Genomic DNA, 19,902 nt, shown 5'->3' with positions numbered 1-19,902 from the left:
ATTCGAGCATCACCACCACCAGAAGAGGCGAAGACACCGCACCCAGACTCTCTCCAGGATGGGTGAGAGAAGACTATCTGATAGTTTAACGTGTCCGGCATGGACCTTGACTCGCTGCAGCAGGGTCAACAGACCCATTTTAGGCCCTCCACTACTGCACGCAATTGCTCTGGTCTTAAGCCGCCTGATATACTTATATCGACAGGCCGACTGCCTCCCCAGAGTTTAGCGAGTTATGTATGCGGTCCTCCCCTCCTGGGCTGCCTCTTCAGGCGAGTTGGCCTCTGTTTACCGCTTCCCTGTCCATGACGAGATGAAATCATACTTGTACGGAGCACACGGGCGTGCCCAGGACGGCCGGCCGTTCTCTTCCTCGGCCAGGTGCCGTCTGGAATCACATCTTCACCGTTAATTTCGTCTCCTTTGTTCGTCCTTGCTCTAGCCGAGATGGTTGTGTCGAGCCATTGATCGCCAGTGATCACACGCTTGAATTCCATCACTGTACGTACTGTCAACGAAGCCACGCCTACCTCCAACGCTCTGCCGCTGCTACCGATAGCCATGGCTCCTATGTTGACGGGAGCGTTATACACGCATGCATGCATAGGAAGTTACCCCGCTCATGTCCGGGGAATACTTGACGTAGATGGCTGAGAACAGTGCAGTCGGTCAAAAGAAAAAGGAGCTCTGCCGTCTCCCTACCAACTGCTTGATTCACTAACTACAAAAAGAGGACCTCGGCGGTGGACCCCAGAGGGGGACAAGCAGTGAGGGTGGGAAGCATATGCTTGTATACGGCAATCAAACATATGCATTGAGAAAGGCACGGCCTGGTCTCCGGATCCCGGTTACGGACATCCCTTCCCTCGCCCATACTTTAGGGCCCAGGCGGGAGGTCGACGGGGGGTGCAGACGGGTCTATCAAGTGACTATCATATGCCCGGGCCTTGAGTTTAAGTATACACCTCTTCGTTCTTACCGTCTTTTTGCATACTACTCTATCTTATAGATCTATAGCCGAGGACTCTTTGCCCGGCTGTACGCCCAGCTCATGGAGGTAAAATTGCCGTTGGTACAAAATGCAACTCCAGTTCTTTGACTAATCCCTCTCACGAACTACCAGCGAGTCACACAGAGAAGCTGGGAAAATGGGGGAAAACAGCCTAAGCGGCGGACGAGGGGCTTACACTGTCAAAATGTCTGTCCAACCGGCAGGCCAAAGGGATACCCTCCTCTATCCTGAAGCGTTGTGAGTTCTAACAACCGTCGAACGATCTATCATGTTGGCGTTGCCTTCTTCGGCCGCTTAAGAATAAGTTGTGTAGTTATGGATGTCTCGGATTCAAACCCTTGATTGATCATTAGTTTCTTACTATCAATTGTACTCGAACATAATTCTTAACTTACAGCTGAACATATTTCTTCTCAGCTAGAAGAGAACTATGTTTAATAGTTCCTTTGCGTCTGATTCATATCACCCCCTTCTGTCTAAGAGATACCTCTTTATCGGCGCTGACTCCCCTTAGATTGCGACCCATTCTATGGGTGGTATCTGATCAGTCGCGCCTTAAAGGTAGCAGTGAAGCCTTATGCAGTTGTATGATAGCCGTATTTCAGGCAGATATCATCAGCTAGTTACGACAGACACCCCTTAGTTATCGATATGGACTCTTCATTCAATTTGTTACCGTGGGTAGCAGCTGCGGCTATCAGGCACCATTGGACGTAATCACAAATGCTAGACCGAGATACAGCTCTTTTTTTCTCTTTTTTTTTTTTTTTTTTTTTTGATCATAGGGGTGCTCTTTTTGCCTTATCATTTATTACTTCTATCTATCGTGCTCCGCCAACCCATATTCTCGTTCGTCCTTGCCGAGTGGTTATAGAGGGAGGTACGCGAGGTATTCTGTGCATCATACCTTTTCGACCATAGTACGCCTGAATAGTCTGGAAAGAGTAGTTATCTCGAGGAACTAAGTATGCGCTAGAAACGAGGGTGCAAGGGAGATGGGCTCAAATCAACAACCAGAGGATTCAAATTGTATATTAACTACCGACATATCCCGGCATATAGCATGTACATGGTTATATGTGTGTGCGCGTCATTCTATCTTGTATATCAATAACACTTCTCGCTTCCTCCACTTGGCGGCTAATTGAGGCCAGGCAAGTGCCGCAAAAGCTTAAGTTTCTTATCTTTGAGTAAGTTAAATAAGAAAACTAACCTACCCCACCGACGAAGTTTGCATAGGAGTCATAACTACTGTGCAAGTTCAACCACAGTAGAACAAAAGGGAGTCGAACGGAGGAAGAGAAGAGATAAAAGAGAACGGTCGAGAGGCTTGCCTGCCAGAAATCCTCCTCCTGAAGCCAACAAAGACGCTGCAACTGGACTAATGATGGCGCTGCCATTCCTGCTCTCCCATACACCTGAGTCAAGCTCCACGGAGGGCCTCAGCCTTAGGCAGATCTCGTACTTCGGAAGGGTTCTTATAAAGCCATCGAGCGTTGACTACGCTCTCTCCTTTATCCGGGATAACTTCTCCCTGCTGGATGTCTGCATTGATGCGACAGCTTTCACGGATGTGGCAGACATCGTTGACGTTCTCAACGCTGGAGCAATCCTTGCCTTTGTAACGCTTGACCAGCTCAAGACGCTATCAAGAGAGCAGAGTGTCCCTTCGTCACGATTAGTGGTGCTCTTATCATCTGCTTCCGAAGTGCTTGATTTGAAGAAGTGGGTGGCTGAAGAGGCTGAGCGGAAAGAGATTAGCATCAATTGCGCTTCGTCCGAGGCATTGGATACTGTTATATCCGAATTGGCCGATGACTCCTCCGTCAAGACAGTCTATAGGTCCAACGATGCCTCAACAAGCCAGACGGCTCTCCTGACTAGCGAGCAGGAGGGTGTCGTTAGCATTATTCCTTCTGCTATTCTGTCTGCAGAGAAAGAAGAGCTTTCACCTGCAAAGTTCCTGGTTGCTGGAGCTGTTCCCGATAGCAACACCGGGTTATACGCTACCACTGTCACAGACGAGCGTGGAATCTCGCTAGGGCTTGTCTGGAGCAGTGATAAGAGCATTGCTGAAGCCATTAGGACCGGAACTGGGGTGTATCAGAGCCGGAAACGTGGACTTTGGTACAAAGGGGCGTCGAGTGGTGACACCCAGGAACTTGTCCGTGTTGGCTTGGACTGTGACAATGATTGCCTTGTCTTCGTAGTTAGACAGAAAGGAAGAGGTCAGTCTACTATTATACGTCCTGTACGGGCTTGAACTGATATATACGCGTATAGGCTTCTGTCACCTCGGAACTGCCAGCTGTTTTGGAGCGCATAATGGCCTTTCCCGTCTACAGCACACTCTGCAAACTCGGAAGCAAAGTGCACCCCCTGGCTCATATACCTCGCGTCTATTCAATGACCCCAAATTGTTGGAAGCCAAGATAATGGAGGAAGCGGAAGAGTTATGTCAAGCGTCAAAAAAGGAAGAAGTTACCTCTGAAGCTGCCGATTTGATTTACTTTGCTCTTACAAAGTGCATTTCTTCCGGCGTTTCTCTTGAAGACGTTGAGAGAAATCTTGACTTAAAGAGCCTAAAGGTGAAGAGAAGACAGGGTGATGCGAAACCAGCGTGGTCTAAGAAACTTGGCCTTGCCTCTACCAAGGGGGGTTCCGGAGAGACAGCCAAAGAGGATGCCAAACCTAAGCCTCCAGCTGCAGAAGCAAATGGCAAAATTACAATGAAATGCTATGTTACTGCATCAACTCCACCAAAGGATGTCCGAGAGGCTCTCCAAAGACCTTCCCAGAAATCCAACGATGCAGTCGTCAACCTCGTTCGCCCCATAATTCAAGATGTTCAGCAGAATGGAGATGCAGCAGTGCTAAAGTATACCCACAAATTCGAAAAGGCTACCTCCTTAACATCACCAGTGCTGGTTGCTCCTTTTCCTGAAGAAATGATGAAATTGTCTCCCGAGACTAAGACGGCTATTGACGTGAGCTACGAAAATATCCGGCGCTTCCACGCCGCCCAGCAAGATGAAAAGCCGCTATCTGTCGAAACCATGCCGGGGGTAGTCTGCTCACGCTTTGTCCGTCCCATTGAAAAGGTTGGCTTGTACATACCCGGAGGCACGGCCGTACTGCCTTCAACCGCACTTATGCTAGGCGTCCCTGCCATGGTTGCCGGATGCAAGAATATTATATTCGCATCTCCACCTCGGTCTGACGGCAGTATCTCTCCAGAGATTGTATACATTGCCAAAAAGGTCGGAGCTGATAGCATTGTGCTTGCTGGTGGAGCCCAGGCTGTCGCAGCCATGGCCTACGGCACCGAAAGCATTACCAAAGTAGACAAGATTCTCGGTCCGGGAAATCAGTTTGTAACAGCTGCCAAGATGTTCGTGTCAAACGATACTTCTGCCGGCGTGGGTATTGATATGCCCGCGGGACCTAGCGAGGTGCTCGTTATCGCTGATAAACACGCAAATCCTGCCTTTGTCGCGTCAGACTTACTCAGTCAAGCAGAGCACGGCGTTGATTCTCAGGTTATACTCATCGCGGTCGACATGAATGAAGCCGAGCTCAAGGCCATTGAAGATGAACTTCACTCACAAGCTATGGCCCTACCACGAGTAGACATTGTTAGAGGCTCAATAGCCCACTCCGTGACCTTTGTTGTCAAAAATGTGGAGGAAGCTATGACTCTGAGCAACGAGTATGCTCCTGAGCATCTGATTCTCCAACTCAAGAATGCAGCAGATGTTGTTCCGCTTGTGCAAAATGCCGGAAGTGTCTTTATTGGCGAATGGACTCCTGAAAGTGTTGGTGACTACTCTGCTGGTGTCAACCACTCCCTACGTATGTATCATCGATTTTTACATTTGTTTTCAATGTCTCCAACAGCTAATGAATGGTGTTTTCTAGCAACTTATGGATATGCGAAGCAGTACTCTGGAGTGAATCTTGCCTCCTTCGTAAAGCACATCACAAGCTCAAATCTGACAGCCGAAGGTTTGCGCAATGTATCCAGTGCTGTGATGCAGCTGGCTTCCGTAGAAGGATTGGATGCCCATCGACGAGCAGTGTCTATTCGCATGGCTGCGATTGATGGCCAGTAAGTTTTGAATATGGCCTTGATGTCATTTGAACGGTAGCGCAGAAATTGAGTACATATTTTTTTCCATATCTTATCTGTGTATGGTTCTGTTTGCAGCTCCTGGGCAACTCTGGTTGTTCTACTCCCCAGTTCCTGGTCATCGATACACTTTAATACCAATGTTAAATCATTATATCACTGCCTCTTCTAACCCCATTGAACGCCAGAAGGAAATTCGTAGTCTCGTTATATAAGCGCAAAAGACGACTTGAATGATTATTTTTTCCTTTCCCTAACCTTCCACTTGACGCCATGTTTATTCACACCCCCTACAGACCTGGCCATTTTTGCCCTCTGGAGAGCCAACTCTTCCTCTGCAGCCGATATATCTGCGTGCTGCTGCTTGAGTGTCGCAAGCTTCTTGAGCCGGGACTCGGCCGCTTTTTCCTTCAACCGCCGCGCAATAAACAGCTCTTTTCTTGCTCGTTTCTCGGCTTCAACTTGTTTCTTCGACATGGTCTTAGCCATTTGCTTCAATTCATCAACGGTCAGTTCCCTGGAGGCATCTTCATCGCCCTCTCCGTCATCTTCTTGCTCATCCCTGTTCACCTTTTCTTGCTGCTGCTCTTCCACCGAGTCGACAAAAATTAGTTTCTTCCCGCCTAGGCTCTCTGCTCTTTTTATTCCTTTCTGTAGATTTGCCTCTTCTTCGGTTTGCGCAAGCTGCCTCCGAACTCGTTCTCCTACGACTCGCAGATACCCGGCATCCTGTGTCTTTAACAGACTCACAGTTGCATGGCTTAAGGACTTCGATTCTCTGGCCCCATGTTTCCCATGTATTTGAGAGCCTTCTGACATCATTCCGTAGGCAAACTCATCCGGATTACGGTTTCGAGCCTTCTCTCTGAGGCGCTGCAACTGGGCCTTTTTGAGATTGTAATCTTTGGCACGAAGGGAGTAGTCCTATATTTGACACCATATTATTAGCCAATCAAGCTTATATTCGCCAGGCGACACAGATCTAGGGGGTCCTATCACTTTGTGCTTTTCTAAGAGACCCCATTTCTCACGGGCAGCTGGCTGTGCTCTCTCGCGATGCACACGCCGCTGCACAGCATTTCGCATGGACGACATAATGACTGTTCAAACCGTGAGCTGGTAATTAAACGACTTGAAGTAAAAATAACTTGGTATCTATTTCCCTTAGGGCTGGGAATAATATAAGAAACGGACGCTGGAGAGTGGAAGTCGTTTGAAGTTGTTGACAGCCAGATTTTTTGTTTGACTTGGAAAAAGTTCTTGCGTAAAAAAAAATTAAGTTTCCAACTCTAAGAGCTTTAACCAACGTCGTTGGTACCGATTGTATGAACGAAATGTCGATGACAGCTTGAACATCTCCACGGCCAGGTCGTCAGCGGCCCTTCAGTCAGCTTCCATTATAGCGGATGGACTAGCTATATATACCATTCTCTCCTATTTTGTCTCCTTTTCTGAAAACCCAGCAGCGATGGCCACCACTTCCGCCCCGTCGGCTACGGAACCCCCCCCAGCATCAGCTCGTCGAAGGGTCGATCTTCGGAACCCTACGCCACTGTCTGCTACTCAGGAGGCAGAAGTGAAGCAGGCGTATTATAAAAAGGTCAGGGGGCTTTGTGATCCGGTAATAAAAGGTAAGTCTGTCATTGGATTCTTTACGAGAGCCGTCCCGTTGTGCAGGCAACATTATGCTCGAGAGTATTTTAACTAATGGGTTTATCTCTTTTATGATAGAATTCGCAGCGTGCGCAGTCAACCGTACAGTTACTGCTACATGGGTTTGTCGAAAGCAGCGGCTTGCTATGAACGCCTGTATGGTTCTTCACGCTCGACCAGAGATAGAAGATTTGGCGCGAGAAGAATGGTTCGCCGGTCGAGAGGAGAGAATAAGAGCCCGAGAAAGAGAAGCTCAGGAGACTGAAAAACGAAGGCAAGAAGTTATTGCCATGATGAAGAAGGACGAGGAGAAACGGGCTGCAGCCAAAGCCGCGAAGAGTTCATGAGAAACTATGATAGACGTACGTCACTCCTTTGGACCGATTGTTCTCTTTCAGCAACTATCAGGCGTTTCTTCGGGTTGGAGTCGGATTGTATCATTTTTCTGCTTAATTGTATTATATACTCGGATGCGGTCTCTTGCAAGAGCAATGTCTCAAGCCATATACCCAGTTGCTGTCAGACTAGCAAGCTAGCACGCTATCCTTTCTTTACTCTGGAAGAGTTACAGGTCAATATCTGGCTCACAACTCTGTGCCATTTGGAAAGCATAATGATTAGATATTGTACAAAATAAAACCCATAGATCTCCGCTAAGAAACCTCCTTCCGGAACATGCCGTTTTTTAAACCCCCTTCCAATACGCCGTTAGTAGATTAATTTTTTTCTTTTTTCTTTGGTTAGCAACGCCGTGGCTAATTAACGGTATTTCGATGTTCGGCCCAATATAAGGCGTAATCAGACATCCGTCATTGTCTTGTCTTCATCCTTATTGGCATCTGCGGTGGAAGTATGGCCAAAGACGTCTTCCATCCGCCCATCTTCATCATCCTCTTCCCTCTCTTCTGTGTCTTTCTCAGCAGACGCGCCAGCGCCAGCAGCTTGCGTATCAACTTCCATTTCCTCTTCACCTTCACTCTCCCATTCTCCTTTCATATCCCACCCTACTCCTGTCAGACAGAACCGTTCTGGTGGCAACCGTATACCGCCCATCATGGTTTCCTGTCCTGAAGCTGTAGCGCTACTTGACCCTCCCTCTTGTCCCCTTGAGACACCAGGTAGCATAATCCGATTCCTTTCCGCTGCAAGGTCCATTAAAAATTCCTTGGGTAGGCCTGGCTGGAATTGATAATGTAACCGAGAAGCAATGCTCATTCGCAGCGCACCTAAACTAACGCCATTGCTGCCATCTTGATGCGCATGGGCTCTACCACCACCCTCTTTCTGTAGTTCTCCTGGATATCCCTCGGTCGCTAGATATACTGCATCTTGTAAAGTGCTTGAGGTGTATCTGTAAGCGAAATCGAGAAGTTGGAGCGGGACCCGTTCCTGGTAGGAAGTGACTCCGAGAGAGGCCAGTAACATGTGAATTAATCGTGCATCTCTGGGTCGTCTGCTTTTACCGCTATCTTGTAGTGAGGTAGAAGGTATCTGAGCTGGGGTGGTACTTGCAGGCGCAGCTGGGTTTGATGATGGTAGAGGCTCTGCTGGAGGTGTAATTGGCTGTGTTGAAGGAGCGGACGGTCCCGCAATAGGAGTCGTATTGGGCCTGGGCGAAGCCATCTCGTATTATTATGATATATTGAGGGCTTGAGAAAATCCGGGGGAACTCGGTGGAGGTCTGGTTATGATGACGGCTTTGAGCGCATGTATCTCGCCTGACCTGCAAGCGGGGATCGTAGTTTCTTAATAGCGGCCGTGAGCCGAGAGAATATGGCACCAAAAGAGAAGGGAATGGGGGGCTCCGGAAAAACCAGCTCTGTTCGGCCGTGTGGGTGCGTATTGGGGGGCAGTAAGGCGGATGAAGATGTTGTCACTCGCAACCTTGGTTGTTTCTTTGCGATATTGAAGTCGCGCGCGGATCATGTCACGTGAAACACAGTTTAAGGTTGCCGGACGTCGATGAAGCCAACGCCTGAAAACTTCCATCATGCCGTCGTTCTGCCTGAGATATCCCTAGGAAAATAGGAATTCCTAATTTTATTGTTGAGCGGATGGATAGAGTATTTACAACTAGGCAATACTGTTTCAGGGGGAAGGGGAACCTATGAATATAGACAGGAAGTCGGCGAATTAAACATTTCTATTAGAGTTAACACCGAACTAACATCAGGCTCAGCACGCTCGCTGGCTTACGGCAAAAGCAGCAAACAAATATCAAGACAGGAGTGAGTAAATGGGGGAAACACTCCATAAAAGAAAGAAAAGAAACAAATCCCGCTTATGAATGCACCAGATGCTCAAGCAATGAAGCCAGGGAGCTGAGTCCCGGGTAGACCTCCGAAAAGGGGGTATAAAGTGCCATCTATATCGAGCCGCTCAGAAGAATGGGGAAGGATATAGAGAAACAGAAAGAAAAGCGAAACTCCGGGACTGAAACGCCAGCCAGTCATAGTCCAAAAAAAAAAAAAAAAAATACACAGCCATCTCCCCGATAGCTTAATGTAGCAATGCGATTTCTCTAGCGAACTGGAAGACTTCTGGGAGTGCGTGCGGGAGGCTTGGGTACCCCGGAATCATCAGTATCTTCCTCGTTCGACCATGCAGGAACCTCATCAGACATCCGCCGCTCGTCTTCTTCATCGTATTCGTCTTCTTCAGAAATGTCGTCCATGTCCTCGTACACGGAATCATGTATAGAATCATTCATATCGCCAGAAATCTCTATAGAGTCGCGAGATATATAGGTCTCACGGATGCTACTGTGGTGATCGACATCGTATTCATCTTCATCGTCAGCCCGATCTGAGCCGACGTCGGTGTCTGTAAGTGAAAACTCATCCAGCTCCCTCGGTTGGTCCCTCCAATATGTAAAATCAGTAAAGTCCTCGCCACCTTCCTGCACAAGTGTGCTGACTGGTGGGAAGAAGTGGTCGACCAGCTCCCTCATTGTCACGTAGCTGCTCTTATACTTGGTTAAACTGAGAAGATCAAGCGAGACTTCTGCGTTTGAGTTGATGGTGAATATCCTGGTTGAAGGGATATTGACAGATCGATAACTGAGTGCATCAGTAAGACGGTTACCAAAGCCAGCATAGAACGGGTTCTGGCGTCCTTCGAAAAGACTAAGGATATCGCGAAGGCAGGCCATTTTGAATACTTCCGGTTTGCGGAGGTATATCTCACGCCGTAGTGCGGCGATTGTTCGGTCAGGGCTCATGATCACTGGACCCTGGGGGATTTTATATCCATCCTGCAAAATCCCTTTGAGATATGCTCGGGTGGTGTCCGCTTGGCCGGTAGATCTACTTGTTAGGTACATGATATTGTAACCATTGCTTGCAATGTCAGTGTAGAGCTTTGCAACGCCAAGGTGAGTCCAGTCTCGCCCGATCATATTCAGAACATGCCCAAGAGCATCAGACCTATAAGAAGTTAGAAAAATGTGATCTATGTATAGAGTACAGGCGCATAACTAACTTGGTTATGGTTCCGTCAATATCGGAGATGACAATAGGAACCTTGTAGCTCCATAGGTACATGGTTGCAGGGCAAACGGCTTTGTTGACACTGAAGGATATCGGGTTTGCACCGGGCTTAAGGTTGAGCGCCTTAAGCTGATCGCTCGTTAAACGCAAGGTCTTCGCATAACTACGACCGCCTTCCGGCTGTTTGTCTGTCGGGGTTTGCGGCGGGGTAGGATATCCCAACTGTGCGTCTGACTGAGAGCGGTGATGTTTCTGCGGGTGGTTGTTGTAGTCCAGCTGATCGCTATCGCTTTGGTATCCTGGGTCTGATACGGCATCGTCTGCCATACCGTTATGGTGTTGTAGGGCGCTATAGGAAGCCTTACGACCGGCCGCCTCCTTGGCCTCTTCGCTACTGTAGATCCATAGATTGCCATGCTCGTCAGCCCCAATCAAGGCACCAATATCATAGTTTCCCTCTAGCTCTTCGGCTAGGATCTTACGAGCAACCACCTCTGCTCTCAGGGCCTCGTCCTCGCTACTTTTGTATCCAGTCATATCAAGCATCAGATCGCCACTCTCAGTCACCTTGGAAGGAATATTCGACCCCGATAGCTTTTTGGATAGTGAAATAGCCCTGGAGTAGGCCTCTTGACGGGAAATCGGGGGCGGGCTCTGGGACCGTGTCGTCTGCGGTGAACTGTTTGCACTCGGGCCATTTGTACGGCCAGCTTCCAGCAGGTCATCTGACCGAGATCTGTCTAGCTTATGGCCTGGTTCACGTACATTCTTCGAGACAGGGGAGGAACGTTCAGTTTCGCCATCCAAGAGGGGTTCAGTTGTTGCGCGGGCCTGTTTTGGAGGGGTAGGCGACTTTGAGGTAAGGTCAAGGTATTCGGGTTCTTGTAAATTGAGGGTACTGCTGTTATTTGGCTCATTTGGCGACTGCTGCGGGCTAGCAGCGGGAGATATAACAGGTGAAGTTTGCAGGTCTTCCGGGACGTCACCGGTAGTTTCAAATACGAAAAAGGCTTCCCCGCCTTCCCCGAGCTTCATGGCATAATCTTGCTTGACCCCATTGACGCTGAACTCGACCTGAAGAATGACCGGTTAGCACAAGATGTTCCATCTCTTTACATCCCTTCTGCTGCCGGAGGCTGGCAAGCCTACCTTCTTCTCGTAGGGCCGGAGGAGGGAGAATTTGCCGAAACGGACATGGAACGGCGAGCATGCGAGTGTTCCTGGGATTGGGACGGTCAGCAACTGCATGCATCAACATATCACCCGGGCCTGAAGGGAACTGACCGTCTTCTTGCTCAATGACTATAACGTCGATGGCACCGCTGAGGGTGGCCGGATTGATAGAATTCCATGTCTTAGATACCGAACCGCTGATACTCCTGACGTACTGCATCCCGCCTAGCTCGGCATGTGAAGTTGAAGACAGCTTACAGAAGACAGCACCGGGAGAGCACGCAGAAAGAGAGAGACAGACACGGGACGTTCGACAAAGGCAGGGACTAAGCCGGCGGTTGTTGGGAGCTGAGGTTGCGGTTGACGTCGAAGTCGCAGATGTTGAGGCCGGCGAGCACCGCAGAACATGTGACGAGAGCCCCGGCGAAGAGAGTTTCCTAGCGGGTCGCTTCGGCGAGAAAAAGCGCAGCGAAAAAGAAAAGACAACGAGACAGCGACGATTACTTCTTGTTATTATTTCTTTTATTCTACACCCACGAGACGATGTGACTTTTGACGCCGATTTATAGAGTCGGGAAGAGGAACCGGGGGGGGGAGGGGCGAGACAAAGCCCGACAGCCTTATAAATAGCTGTTTTTTGGTGGCGCTAAACACGGCAGCATCCATTTGTTGAGACGCTACAAGAGCAGATCTCAAGGTCTCTCTGGCTATGCAGAGTCCTGCAGGTAGGAATGAGGTTTGCTCTACGGCTTATATCAAACACTGGCTGATCTCCGCTTCCTTTTCGCTGCTGTTGCGGTCTCTCTCCCGGGTCGGAACAGATGGCAGGCGGGTTTCTGTCTGTCAAGCTGCACCACCTCCCGACCTACGCTTGTACGGAGTACGGAGTAACTCGCTGTGAAACCAAGGCGTGGCATGGGTGGTTACATTATTATTCGTGGCATGGCCTGGACAGTTCTCAGCCAGGCATTCTAGACGGCCCTAAGACGGTGCTAAGAAGTCTTAGCATTCCAGCCAGTACAGGCGGCACAGCTTCTCTCGCTCGCTGCATGGCCATCCCTGCCTCCTCCGGTTGGCTGCCATCCAGGGCAGAGCAACAGATATCCTCCAGGAGACCTACGAGACATGGCTGGCCTCTCGCAGTCGCTGTTGCTGGGCTGCCGTGCAGTTTGCTGGCGTCTGCGGAGCACGTAGACATCCCCTGGATGTTTATCAGGGCGAGCGAAAGTTTTTCATGTGAGAACGCCACTGGTGGGCGGAGACAGTTACTAACTAGCTTAGCTTTTGCCCTGGCAGCGAGGAGAAAAAAAGGTGGAAGGCCCGCCTGGAGGAACCGATTTCGCCCTTCTCGATGATAAGCTGCTGAGAGGGACGGATGAGGCTCTGTGGTGGCTGACCAGGCCGCGGCCTAGATAGAAACACTGGACAGGAGATGGGCGGCTGAGCTTCAAGTCGAAGAGCAAGACAATGCCTGAAGAAATCGCCAGGGGACAGGGAACAACTATCAGCCCTTCGTTCAATAATAACTATACCCCATAACTAGCTTGCTAGCTAGCCAGCTATCAAAAGATCTTTTGGCTAGTAACGCATTTACGAGTCGTCAATGTACTTATCAACAACCCTAGGGCAGCACGCAAAGAGACCATATCGCAGTAATCAATCCCACAGCCACCAGCAAGCCCCCAGACATCTGCCATCTCCCTGATATTCTCCTACTTTTCCTACTTTCTTATTCACCGGTCTTTGTAATATTGTCTTTTCCATCGCCATCTCTCAAGTACAGATATGCTTAGTCATCACGTACCGCGGCAAGCTAAATCTTTAATCCGCAAAATATTGCAAATTGAACGACCAAAAGCGAGCCAAAGGACGAAGTTGAGCAAGTCGCGCGAGCGAAAGAAGGGCACTTTTGAACCGGACCCGGCGTGCAGAGATGAGCCGGTTTGCGACTGGAGGCCTCGGTTTTCTCGCTCGTCTTTAATGGGGCGTTTATCATGGGGAGATACGAGTCGTTGCGCCTGGTGGCAGACACCTATCCTGGTGTCCCCCAGGTACGAGTCCAGGGTGCAATGGCGTTGTTCATCGCCAGCTCGATCCTATGGGCACTGATGTGGTAGGTCTAAATCGCTTGCGGCTCGTGTCTTTTATCCATTGTACTCAGCTAATCTCCGTCTGTTTTCCCTCCGCGCCGATTTTAGGCTCACCTACCGCGCATATCAAGTTTGCCTGACGCCGAACGAGCTACTCGTTGAAAAGCTCGGCCTAGATATTCCTCCCACTCCGGAAGTGATTCTGGAAGAGATAGGGGCTACCGATATACGGATAGCTTGGAAATATCCGGAACTGCAAAACTCGGTCCACAAGCATGCGGTCCAGGTGAATGGTATCAGAGGTGAGCTCAGTTCGCTTCTTTATCTACTTACGACATTGCTGAAGATAAGGCTCTGACAATATGGATCCAGTCGGCGAGACAAAACGCTCCGAGACAGCCGTCTCCATTTTTAACCTCCAGCCCAGCCATATATACCATATATGTGTAATCGCAATCAGCTCTGCCAATTTCCAAACCTGCAGCTCTGTTCTCCATATCCGCACCGGTCCGGGACCATTCCCTCCCGAACAAGATCTTGAGAACCGTGGACCCCCCCTTATCCAGGCCTACGTGCCCAAGGCTGCTGCAATCGTCTCGCCCTCTGCGCCCGTTATGTCAAGAGAACAGAGTGGAGGTGCAGCGCAAGCCAAACGCTCTGGTGGAGGAAGAAGATCGATTGGATCAACCTTCGTTCAAGACAGCGGCGGTCCGCAAATGCTAGACGATGGGGAGGCTGCAGGAGGCGAGTATGAAGGTTCATTAAAGCAACTAGCTGAACGGCTGAAAGTGCTACAGCAAGAAAATGAGTCCCTGGATAAGCAGCTATGTCAAGAAGAAAAGGAATACGAGCAGCTTCTGCGTGAACTAGAAGACCAGAGAAATGACTTAAAGCAGCGAGTCAAGGAGAAAGATGATGCCACCGGTGATCTGCGGAAACACATCAATAAACTAGAAAGCATCAACCGGACCGTTCAGAATGAAAAGAGCAAACGGGAAAAGCTTCTGCAGCAGAAAGAAGCTGAGCGGAAGAAGCGAAGAGAGGACATCGTTAGGTGGGACGAGAGAGAAAGCGAGATCAAAGACGAGCTCGACAACCTGCAGAAGGAGAAAGCCCGTATAGACGAAGAGTCCACTACCAAGTTAGAAGAGTATCGGCGCAAGATTACAGAGGAGCAAGGAGAAATGAAACAAATCGACGAAGATATCAAGGTCACGGGCAGCCGTATCAAGGCCCTGGAGGAGGAGAGACGGCGTCCTGAAGGAGAAGACAATGAGGAAGGCAGAGAATTGGAACGGGTAGAGAGGGAACCCGAACATTTCTGGGATGGAAAAATGGCAGGCCTCCGTTCCCAGTATGCGTCTCTCATTAACGTACACACTCAGGTAGGTGATTGGGTGATATGCAATTTCAACTTTTTCCACAAAGACATTCACCATTCTAACTCCCCTACTAGGCCCAACCGCAGTACTATGAGGCTCAAGACAGGTTGCAGTGGACAAACTCTCAGTGGGGCAATACCCCCGGGCCATTTGGCCCAATTGCTACTCCCGACCTAGGCCTTAACAGAAGGACAAGCAGCCGTAGGCGTAATCGCCATCGGAGCTCTCTTACTAGCAATATGTCGTCGCCTGTCAGCTTTCCCTTGGTTGATACAGCGTTCTCGAACCCAAACTATGGCCAGGTTGGAACAAACTCGCCGACTTTCACATCCGGCCCTGCTTTTTTCAACATCAATAATGGGATGACCATCCCAGATCCCACAGATGAAACTAGCCCGGTCCGTACTGATATTGAAAATCCACCTATGAGCCCCCGTGCCGATGCATTACTACCTTCTGATCTTCTGGGAGACGAAGAACAGAGTATTGGCGAAGATTCCGAAATCACCCCCTTTCCTACTTCAATACCTACAGTTCCTACTTCAGTGGCTCCCACTGTCCCCTTTGAAGGGTTCCTGCCCAACTCGCCTTCACCGCTCTCATCTGGCAGCGATCCCACAAGTATCTTTGCAAGCCCCCACGGCAGTCTGAATAACCTGCATGACACCGATCGCAATGCAGCTCAAACCACCATACCCGGGGCATCCAAACCCCCTCCTAGTGAAGCTCAGAGCGCATCCCGGAGACTATCGGGACTATTTGGTTTTAATCGCCAGAGGGGTAAGACCATGGCTGATGGACCTCCGCTGCTTGGGAGCCTCAAGTCTGGCCAGAGTCAGTCATTTCCGAGAAACCTGGACGACGAGTTTGACCCCATGGGCACGAGACGCCGTCGTTTGAGCTATACCACAAACTGGGCAAACCCAATGACCACGCTCTTCCCACGTAACAATGCGTCACATCTCACAGGCGACAGCTCATCTGACCGCCTACCTGCTGGAAGACGGGCAATGTTCCCTAGCTTTTTCACCTCCGGGAGACATGGATCTGGTGTTTCCCCTAATCACAACCAGCCCTCACTTAATTCACCAGATGCAAGCAAAGGGTATAATCAATTCAGCCCTCGCCATGATCCGATTGATCCTTCTATCCTTGGAACTGTTCGACGAAATTCCCTATCTCCCCGCCCATCATCAACATACTCGTTTGAAAACGCCCTTCCACGACCGACTATGGAGAATCAGCCGTTTGGATGGCCCTCCTCCGACAAAGCCGGCAGCTCCGGGCATGACTGGATATCTCCGAACGCATGGTCACGGAACCAGTCTCGTCGGCCCTCAATACAAGTAGGCTCAACAGGTCATCTACCCCTCGGTCTACCTACTGAATTAGAGTACGATGAAGCTCCATTTGGGCCCCAGAGGCCAGTCCAAGCTCCCATCGGAACTCGACCTCCATCATCCCATCGCCCCGTTACCCCAAAACTAAACCCTGCCGCACCCTCCTTCACAACATTTTTTGGCAAGAAAGTAGACAGGCCGAAGTCAAAGGATTCGGAGCCTCCGAAGTCCCGTGAGGGTGAATCCACGCATGAAGAGTTGTCACCACCCGCCTCTCGGCGCTCCAAGGACGCTCGATCCATTGGAACAGCCACCACCGAGTCTCACGAATCTCTAGAACTAGTCCCCTCTGCTACTCCGTCCGAGTCAGTCAGCACAAAGGAGTCATTTATTCAGAAACTCACCCGCAAAGGAAGCTCGAGCAAGTTTAACATGCCCTGGAAGGATCGAGCCAGCCTCTTCTCTAAGAAAGGAGACTCACCCGGACAAGGTGAAGTTGACGGTGACGGCACGAGTGAGATGCAGCTGGGTAAGAGTAACGAGAGTGCTATATTACTTAGTGATAAATCTGGAGAGAAATCTAGCAAAGGAAGCCTCGGGTTTGGATTCAGGCGGAAGTCAAAGAAGACGGATAAAGCGCCTAGCGAATCCAGTGGGATAGCGAGCGAAACGGGAGATGAATCAGTATTTGAAGATACATGATATATAGCTTTGTTTTTTTTTTTTTTTTTTTTTTGGAATAGAAATACCGTATCCCTTGACGAATACACAATACTGTTCATAGCTGAACTCCTCGTTCAATATGTATTTTCGTTGCTCGATGAAGCTGTTAAAATTAACTTAACTAGTTAGTTAATAGTTAACTATGACTAAGCCCCGCGCTGATATAAATATTCTTTTGAAGTCACCAATGATGTCCAGATATAGAACCCTATTTACTTATATACGAAGAGTAGATTATCTCTAAATACCCTCCAAAATGGCTAACTCAAAGTACGTCAATGCTATCTACTGGTGTTCCCAGCTAACAACATGAGAGGTATGAGTATGTCAAGAATTTTGAGCAAAGCGACGTGCTTCTGCCAAATACCTGGATTGTGATACGCATTGATGGACGCGGCTTCCACAAGTTAGTTCCCCAAATTCAATTTTAATACCCAGAATACTCCAGTATCTAGTGGTAATCAGGTTTACTGATGCCTTGGGTAGAGCCCCATTGCTAATCACTTGATAGACTCTCGGATAAATATCGCTTTGAGAAACCAAATGATCGCAGAGCACTGGATTTGATGAATTCAGCAGCCCAGGCTGTTATGAAAGATATCCCTGATTTAATCATTGCATATGGTGTGAGTGATGAGTTCAGGTAAGGAGGCGCTTTTATACTGATAGGTATCCATGTCGACATTCTCAACTGACCTGGTCGTTGAAAAAGTTTCGTTTTCCATCGAAACTGTTCGCTATTTGAGCGAAGAAGCAGGTATGCTTCGATTATACCCCTGGAACTAATATCAGAAGACTGACCCCGTTATCTATAGTAAACTGGTGTCGACCATAGTGTCAACCTTTACAGCACATTACACGTATAAATGGATATCGTACTTTCCAGACACACCGTTAGAGCCTAATTTTCTGCCAACATTCGATGGGAGAGCTGTCCAATACCCCAGTATAAAAAATCTAAGAGACTACATGAGCTGGAGACAAGTTGATTGTAAGGCTCAATTTTACTGTCTTGAAAATCACATTGTAGCAAAGCGTACTAATCGACGCAAAGGCCACATCAACAACCTGTACAATACCACATTTTGGAGCATGGTGCTAAAGGGTGGGATGAGAAACCAGGATGCAGAGCAAGAATTGAAGGTAAAATATACTGACTATTCGCTCAATCTTTTGTTCAACCTTTATGGTTCGGAGTTCTTAATGCTGAACGTACATCAACAGGGGACTGTATCATCCGATAAAAATGAGATCCTTTTTTCGAGGTATGGGATCAACTATAACAACGAACCCGAAATATTCAAGAGGGGAGCGTTTTGTTCCGAGATGTGAGTTCCAAGTCATTGGGTAAAACTATTTCTACAACCTGCATGTCTAACGTAGCGGATGTAGTATCAGTTGGAACAAGTTAAGGGTACCTCCAGCGCAAAGGTCATCGACGATGGGGGATGGGAGGACACAAATTTGTCCAGGACCCAGTTATATAAGCAACAGAAACTACGAAGGAAAGCCGACGTAGCGATAGCCCACGTCGATATTATTAAGGATGAGTTCTGGGAACAACGTCCGTGGCTATTATCAAACATACCAGGGAAACTTCCAAATAGCAAACAAAGCCATGAAACCTGAAAATACAGTATTCAATGCAAATGGGATATCTATCTCATCAACGGTTGCTATTTACAAGCATGCGGGGGGCTGGCACTGTATATCGGTCCTCCCTTCTAATTAGTGTACGATAGGTTGCTGGCGCATGAGAAATGCATGATCTCTAAGGGTCATTGGACTTGTGATTAATCTTTACTGCTCCTCTTCAACTTCCTCTCAGCCTTTTTCTCGCGTTCCTCCTTCTCCTTCTTCTTCCCCTGTTTCTCTTCTATTCTAGCCTTCTTAGTAGCTCTTTTTCTGTCCAGTTCTCTCTTCAGAGAATCTTCATCCGATGATTGATCGGATCTTCTCGATTTTGTATGAAGTTCAGTAGCTAGAGTTTCGGCCTGCCGCCTTTTCTTTTTTCTTTTCTCTTCCTTTCCCCTTTTCCTCCCACCTGAGATCTCTTCTCTCATAGACTCCACCGTTTCAATGTAAGGGGTTGGTTCCTTAGGATCCTCCTCTTCTGGTGGGGTGGCAATACCACAGATGGCTAGCCTCCCCTTTTTATCCCGACTCTTTTTCTTCCTTTCTTTCTTTCCCTGAGATGCATCAACGGTAGGTAATGCTTCTACATATTCTCGTTTTCTCTTTTTCTTTTGGTTTGATGTGCCGCGATTGACAGAGCTGGAAGGAGTATCACCATCCGGGGTTGATGATTGTAAGGATTTGCTATATTCATTCGGGTTGATAGTGCCCGCAAGCCCCGGTCCTCGCACGAAGAACTTATAGAGCTCACTCTTTGGAGTTTCGGGAGTAGACCCTCCACTACCAGGCGTCGCATTTCCGTCTGTTCCTATACTTCGCAGTGCTGCCTCGAACCCGTGCAGCCACCATTGGTTTGTGTGATCGTGTGTCGTCTTCTTCCCAATGCCATGTGTATTTTTCTTCCGTGCAACAAGAATCGGTTTTGTTAGACCAAGCCCGCCGTGTGCGCCTAGCCGTCTAGAAGGATTCAGAGGGTTTCCTGGGCCTGACCACCCTTGGTTCATTAGGTAGGCTTGGGGGTCCATTGTAACGACGAAAAGAAATATCGGTGATAGGGAGGACAAGTTTATGTTTCGGGTCGCATTCTTTGATGACAAGAGAAAAGGGTTGTATGGCACCGGCATACGAAGGGTAATTGTGTGATAACTCGAAGCTCAAAATCTTTTGAAGATTAACAACCAACTTTTTGACAACCTTTAGAAAATAAATTATAATCACGTGACAAATTTGATCCACCGAGTGCCTGGTGCGACAAGTTGTGGGTTGAGATTTTTCTA

At 48.7% G+C, this 19,902-nt stretch overlaps 8 protein-coding genes across 9 annotated transcripts; 4 read left to right on the top strand and 4 right to left on the bottom strand.

Moving 5' to 3' along the window:
• Positions 1-2,396: 2,396 nt before the first annotated feature.
• On the top strand, positions 2,397-5,124 carry TERG_07404 (histidinol dehydrogenase; the record flags this gene model as incomplete). 2 transcript variants are annotated; one of them, XM_003231737.2, is made up of 3 exons in its annotated part: positions 2,397-3,240; positions 3,296-4,864; positions 4,931-5,124. In XM_003231737.2, the coding sequence occupies 3 exons, from the start codon at positions 2,397-2,399 to the stop codon at positions 5,122-5,124; spliced, it is 2,607 nt and encodes an 868-aa protein (XP_003231785.2). The 2 variants fall into 2 exon arrangements, with proteins under 2 accessions (XP_003231785.2, XP_047604762.1); XM_047748773.1 differs by having other exon boundaries at positions 3,296-5,124.
• A 254-nt stretch (positions 5,125-5,378) lies between these two features.
• Positions 5,379-6,236, bottom strand: TERG_07403 (uncharacterized protein; the record flags this gene model as incomplete). The annotated part of the gene is made up of 2 exons (XM_003231736.1): positions 5,379-6,065; positions 6,141-6,236. 2 exons carry the CDS (start codon positions 6,234-6,236, stop codon positions 5,379-5,381), a joined length of 783 nt encoding a protein of 260 aa, XP_003231784.1.
• Positions 6,237-6,609: 373 nt separating this feature from the next.
• TERG_07402 (uncharacterized protein) lies at positions 6,610-7,141 on the top strand (the record flags this gene model as incomplete). Its single annotated transcript, XM_003231735.1, has 2 exons — positions 6,610-6,772; positions 6,873-7,141. 2 exons carry the CDS (start codon positions 6,610-6,612, stop codon positions 7,139-7,141), a joined length of 432 nt encoding a protein of 143 aa, XP_003231783.1.
• A 451-nt stretch (positions 7,142-7,592) lies between these two features.
• TERG_07401 (uncharacterized protein) lies at positions 7,593-8,417 on the bottom strand (the record flags this gene model as incomplete). Its single annotated transcript, XM_003231734.1, has 1 exon — positions 7,593-8,417. One exon carries the CDS (start codon positions 8,415-8,417, stop codon positions 7,593-7,595), a length of 825 nt encoding a protein of 274 aa, XP_003231782.1.
• A 232-nt stretch (positions 8,418-8,649) lies between these two features.
• Positions 8,650-11,796, bottom strand: TERG_07400 (uncharacterized protein). Its single transcript, XM_047748772.1, has 3 exons — positions 11,432-11,796; positions 10,275-11,356; positions 8,650-10,219 (listed from the first exon to the last, which is right to left on the bottom strand). Exons 1-3 carry the CDS (start codon positions 11,528-11,530, stop codon positions 9,316-9,318), a joined length of 2,085 nt encoding a protein of 694 aa, XP_047604761.1. The 5' UTR covers positions 11,531-11,796; the 3' UTR covers positions 8,650-9,315.
• A 1,653-nt stretch (positions 11,797-13,449) lies between these two features.
• Positions 13,450-16,969, top strand: TERG_07399 (uncharacterized protein; the record flags this gene model as incomplete). Its single annotated transcript, XM_003231732.1, has 4 exons — positions 13,450-13,568; positions 13,654-13,847; positions 13,918-14,930; positions 15,002-16,969. 4 exons carry the CDS (start codon positions 13,450-13,452, stop codon positions 16,967-16,969), a joined length of 3,294 nt encoding a protein of 1,097 aa, XP_003231780.1.
• Positions 16,970-17,959: 990 nt separating this feature from the next.
• TERG_07398 (uncharacterized protein) lies at positions 17,960-18,322 on the top strand (the record flags this gene model as incomplete). The annotated part of the gene is made up of 1 exon (XM_047748771.1): positions 17,960-18,322. The coding sequence occupies one exon, from the start codon at positions 17,960-17,962 to the stop codon at positions 18,320-18,322; it is 363 nt and encodes a 120-aa protein (XP_047604760.1).
• Positions 18,323-18,783: 461 nt separating this feature from the next.
• On the bottom strand, positions 18,784-19,650 carry TERG_07397 (uncharacterized protein; the record flags this gene model as incomplete). Its single annotated transcript, XM_003231730.1, has 1 exon — positions 18,784-19,650. The coding sequence occupies one exon, from the start codon at positions 19,648-19,650 to the stop codon at positions 18,784-18,786; it is 867 nt and encodes a 288-aa protein (XP_003231778.1).
• Positions 19,651-19,902: the final 252 nt, after the last annotated feature.

This window comes from Trichophyton rubrum (genome assembly GCF_000151425.1).
Source record: "Trichophyton rubrum CBS 118892 genomic scaffold supercont2.10, whole genome shotgun sequence".
NCBI lineage: Eukaryota > Fungi > Ascomycota > Eurotiomycetes > Onygenales > Arthrodermataceae > Trichophyton > Trichophyton rubrum.
The sequence above is the reverse complement of the archived record's forward strand: the minus strand, read 5'-3'. Positions and strand labels throughout refer to the sequence as shown.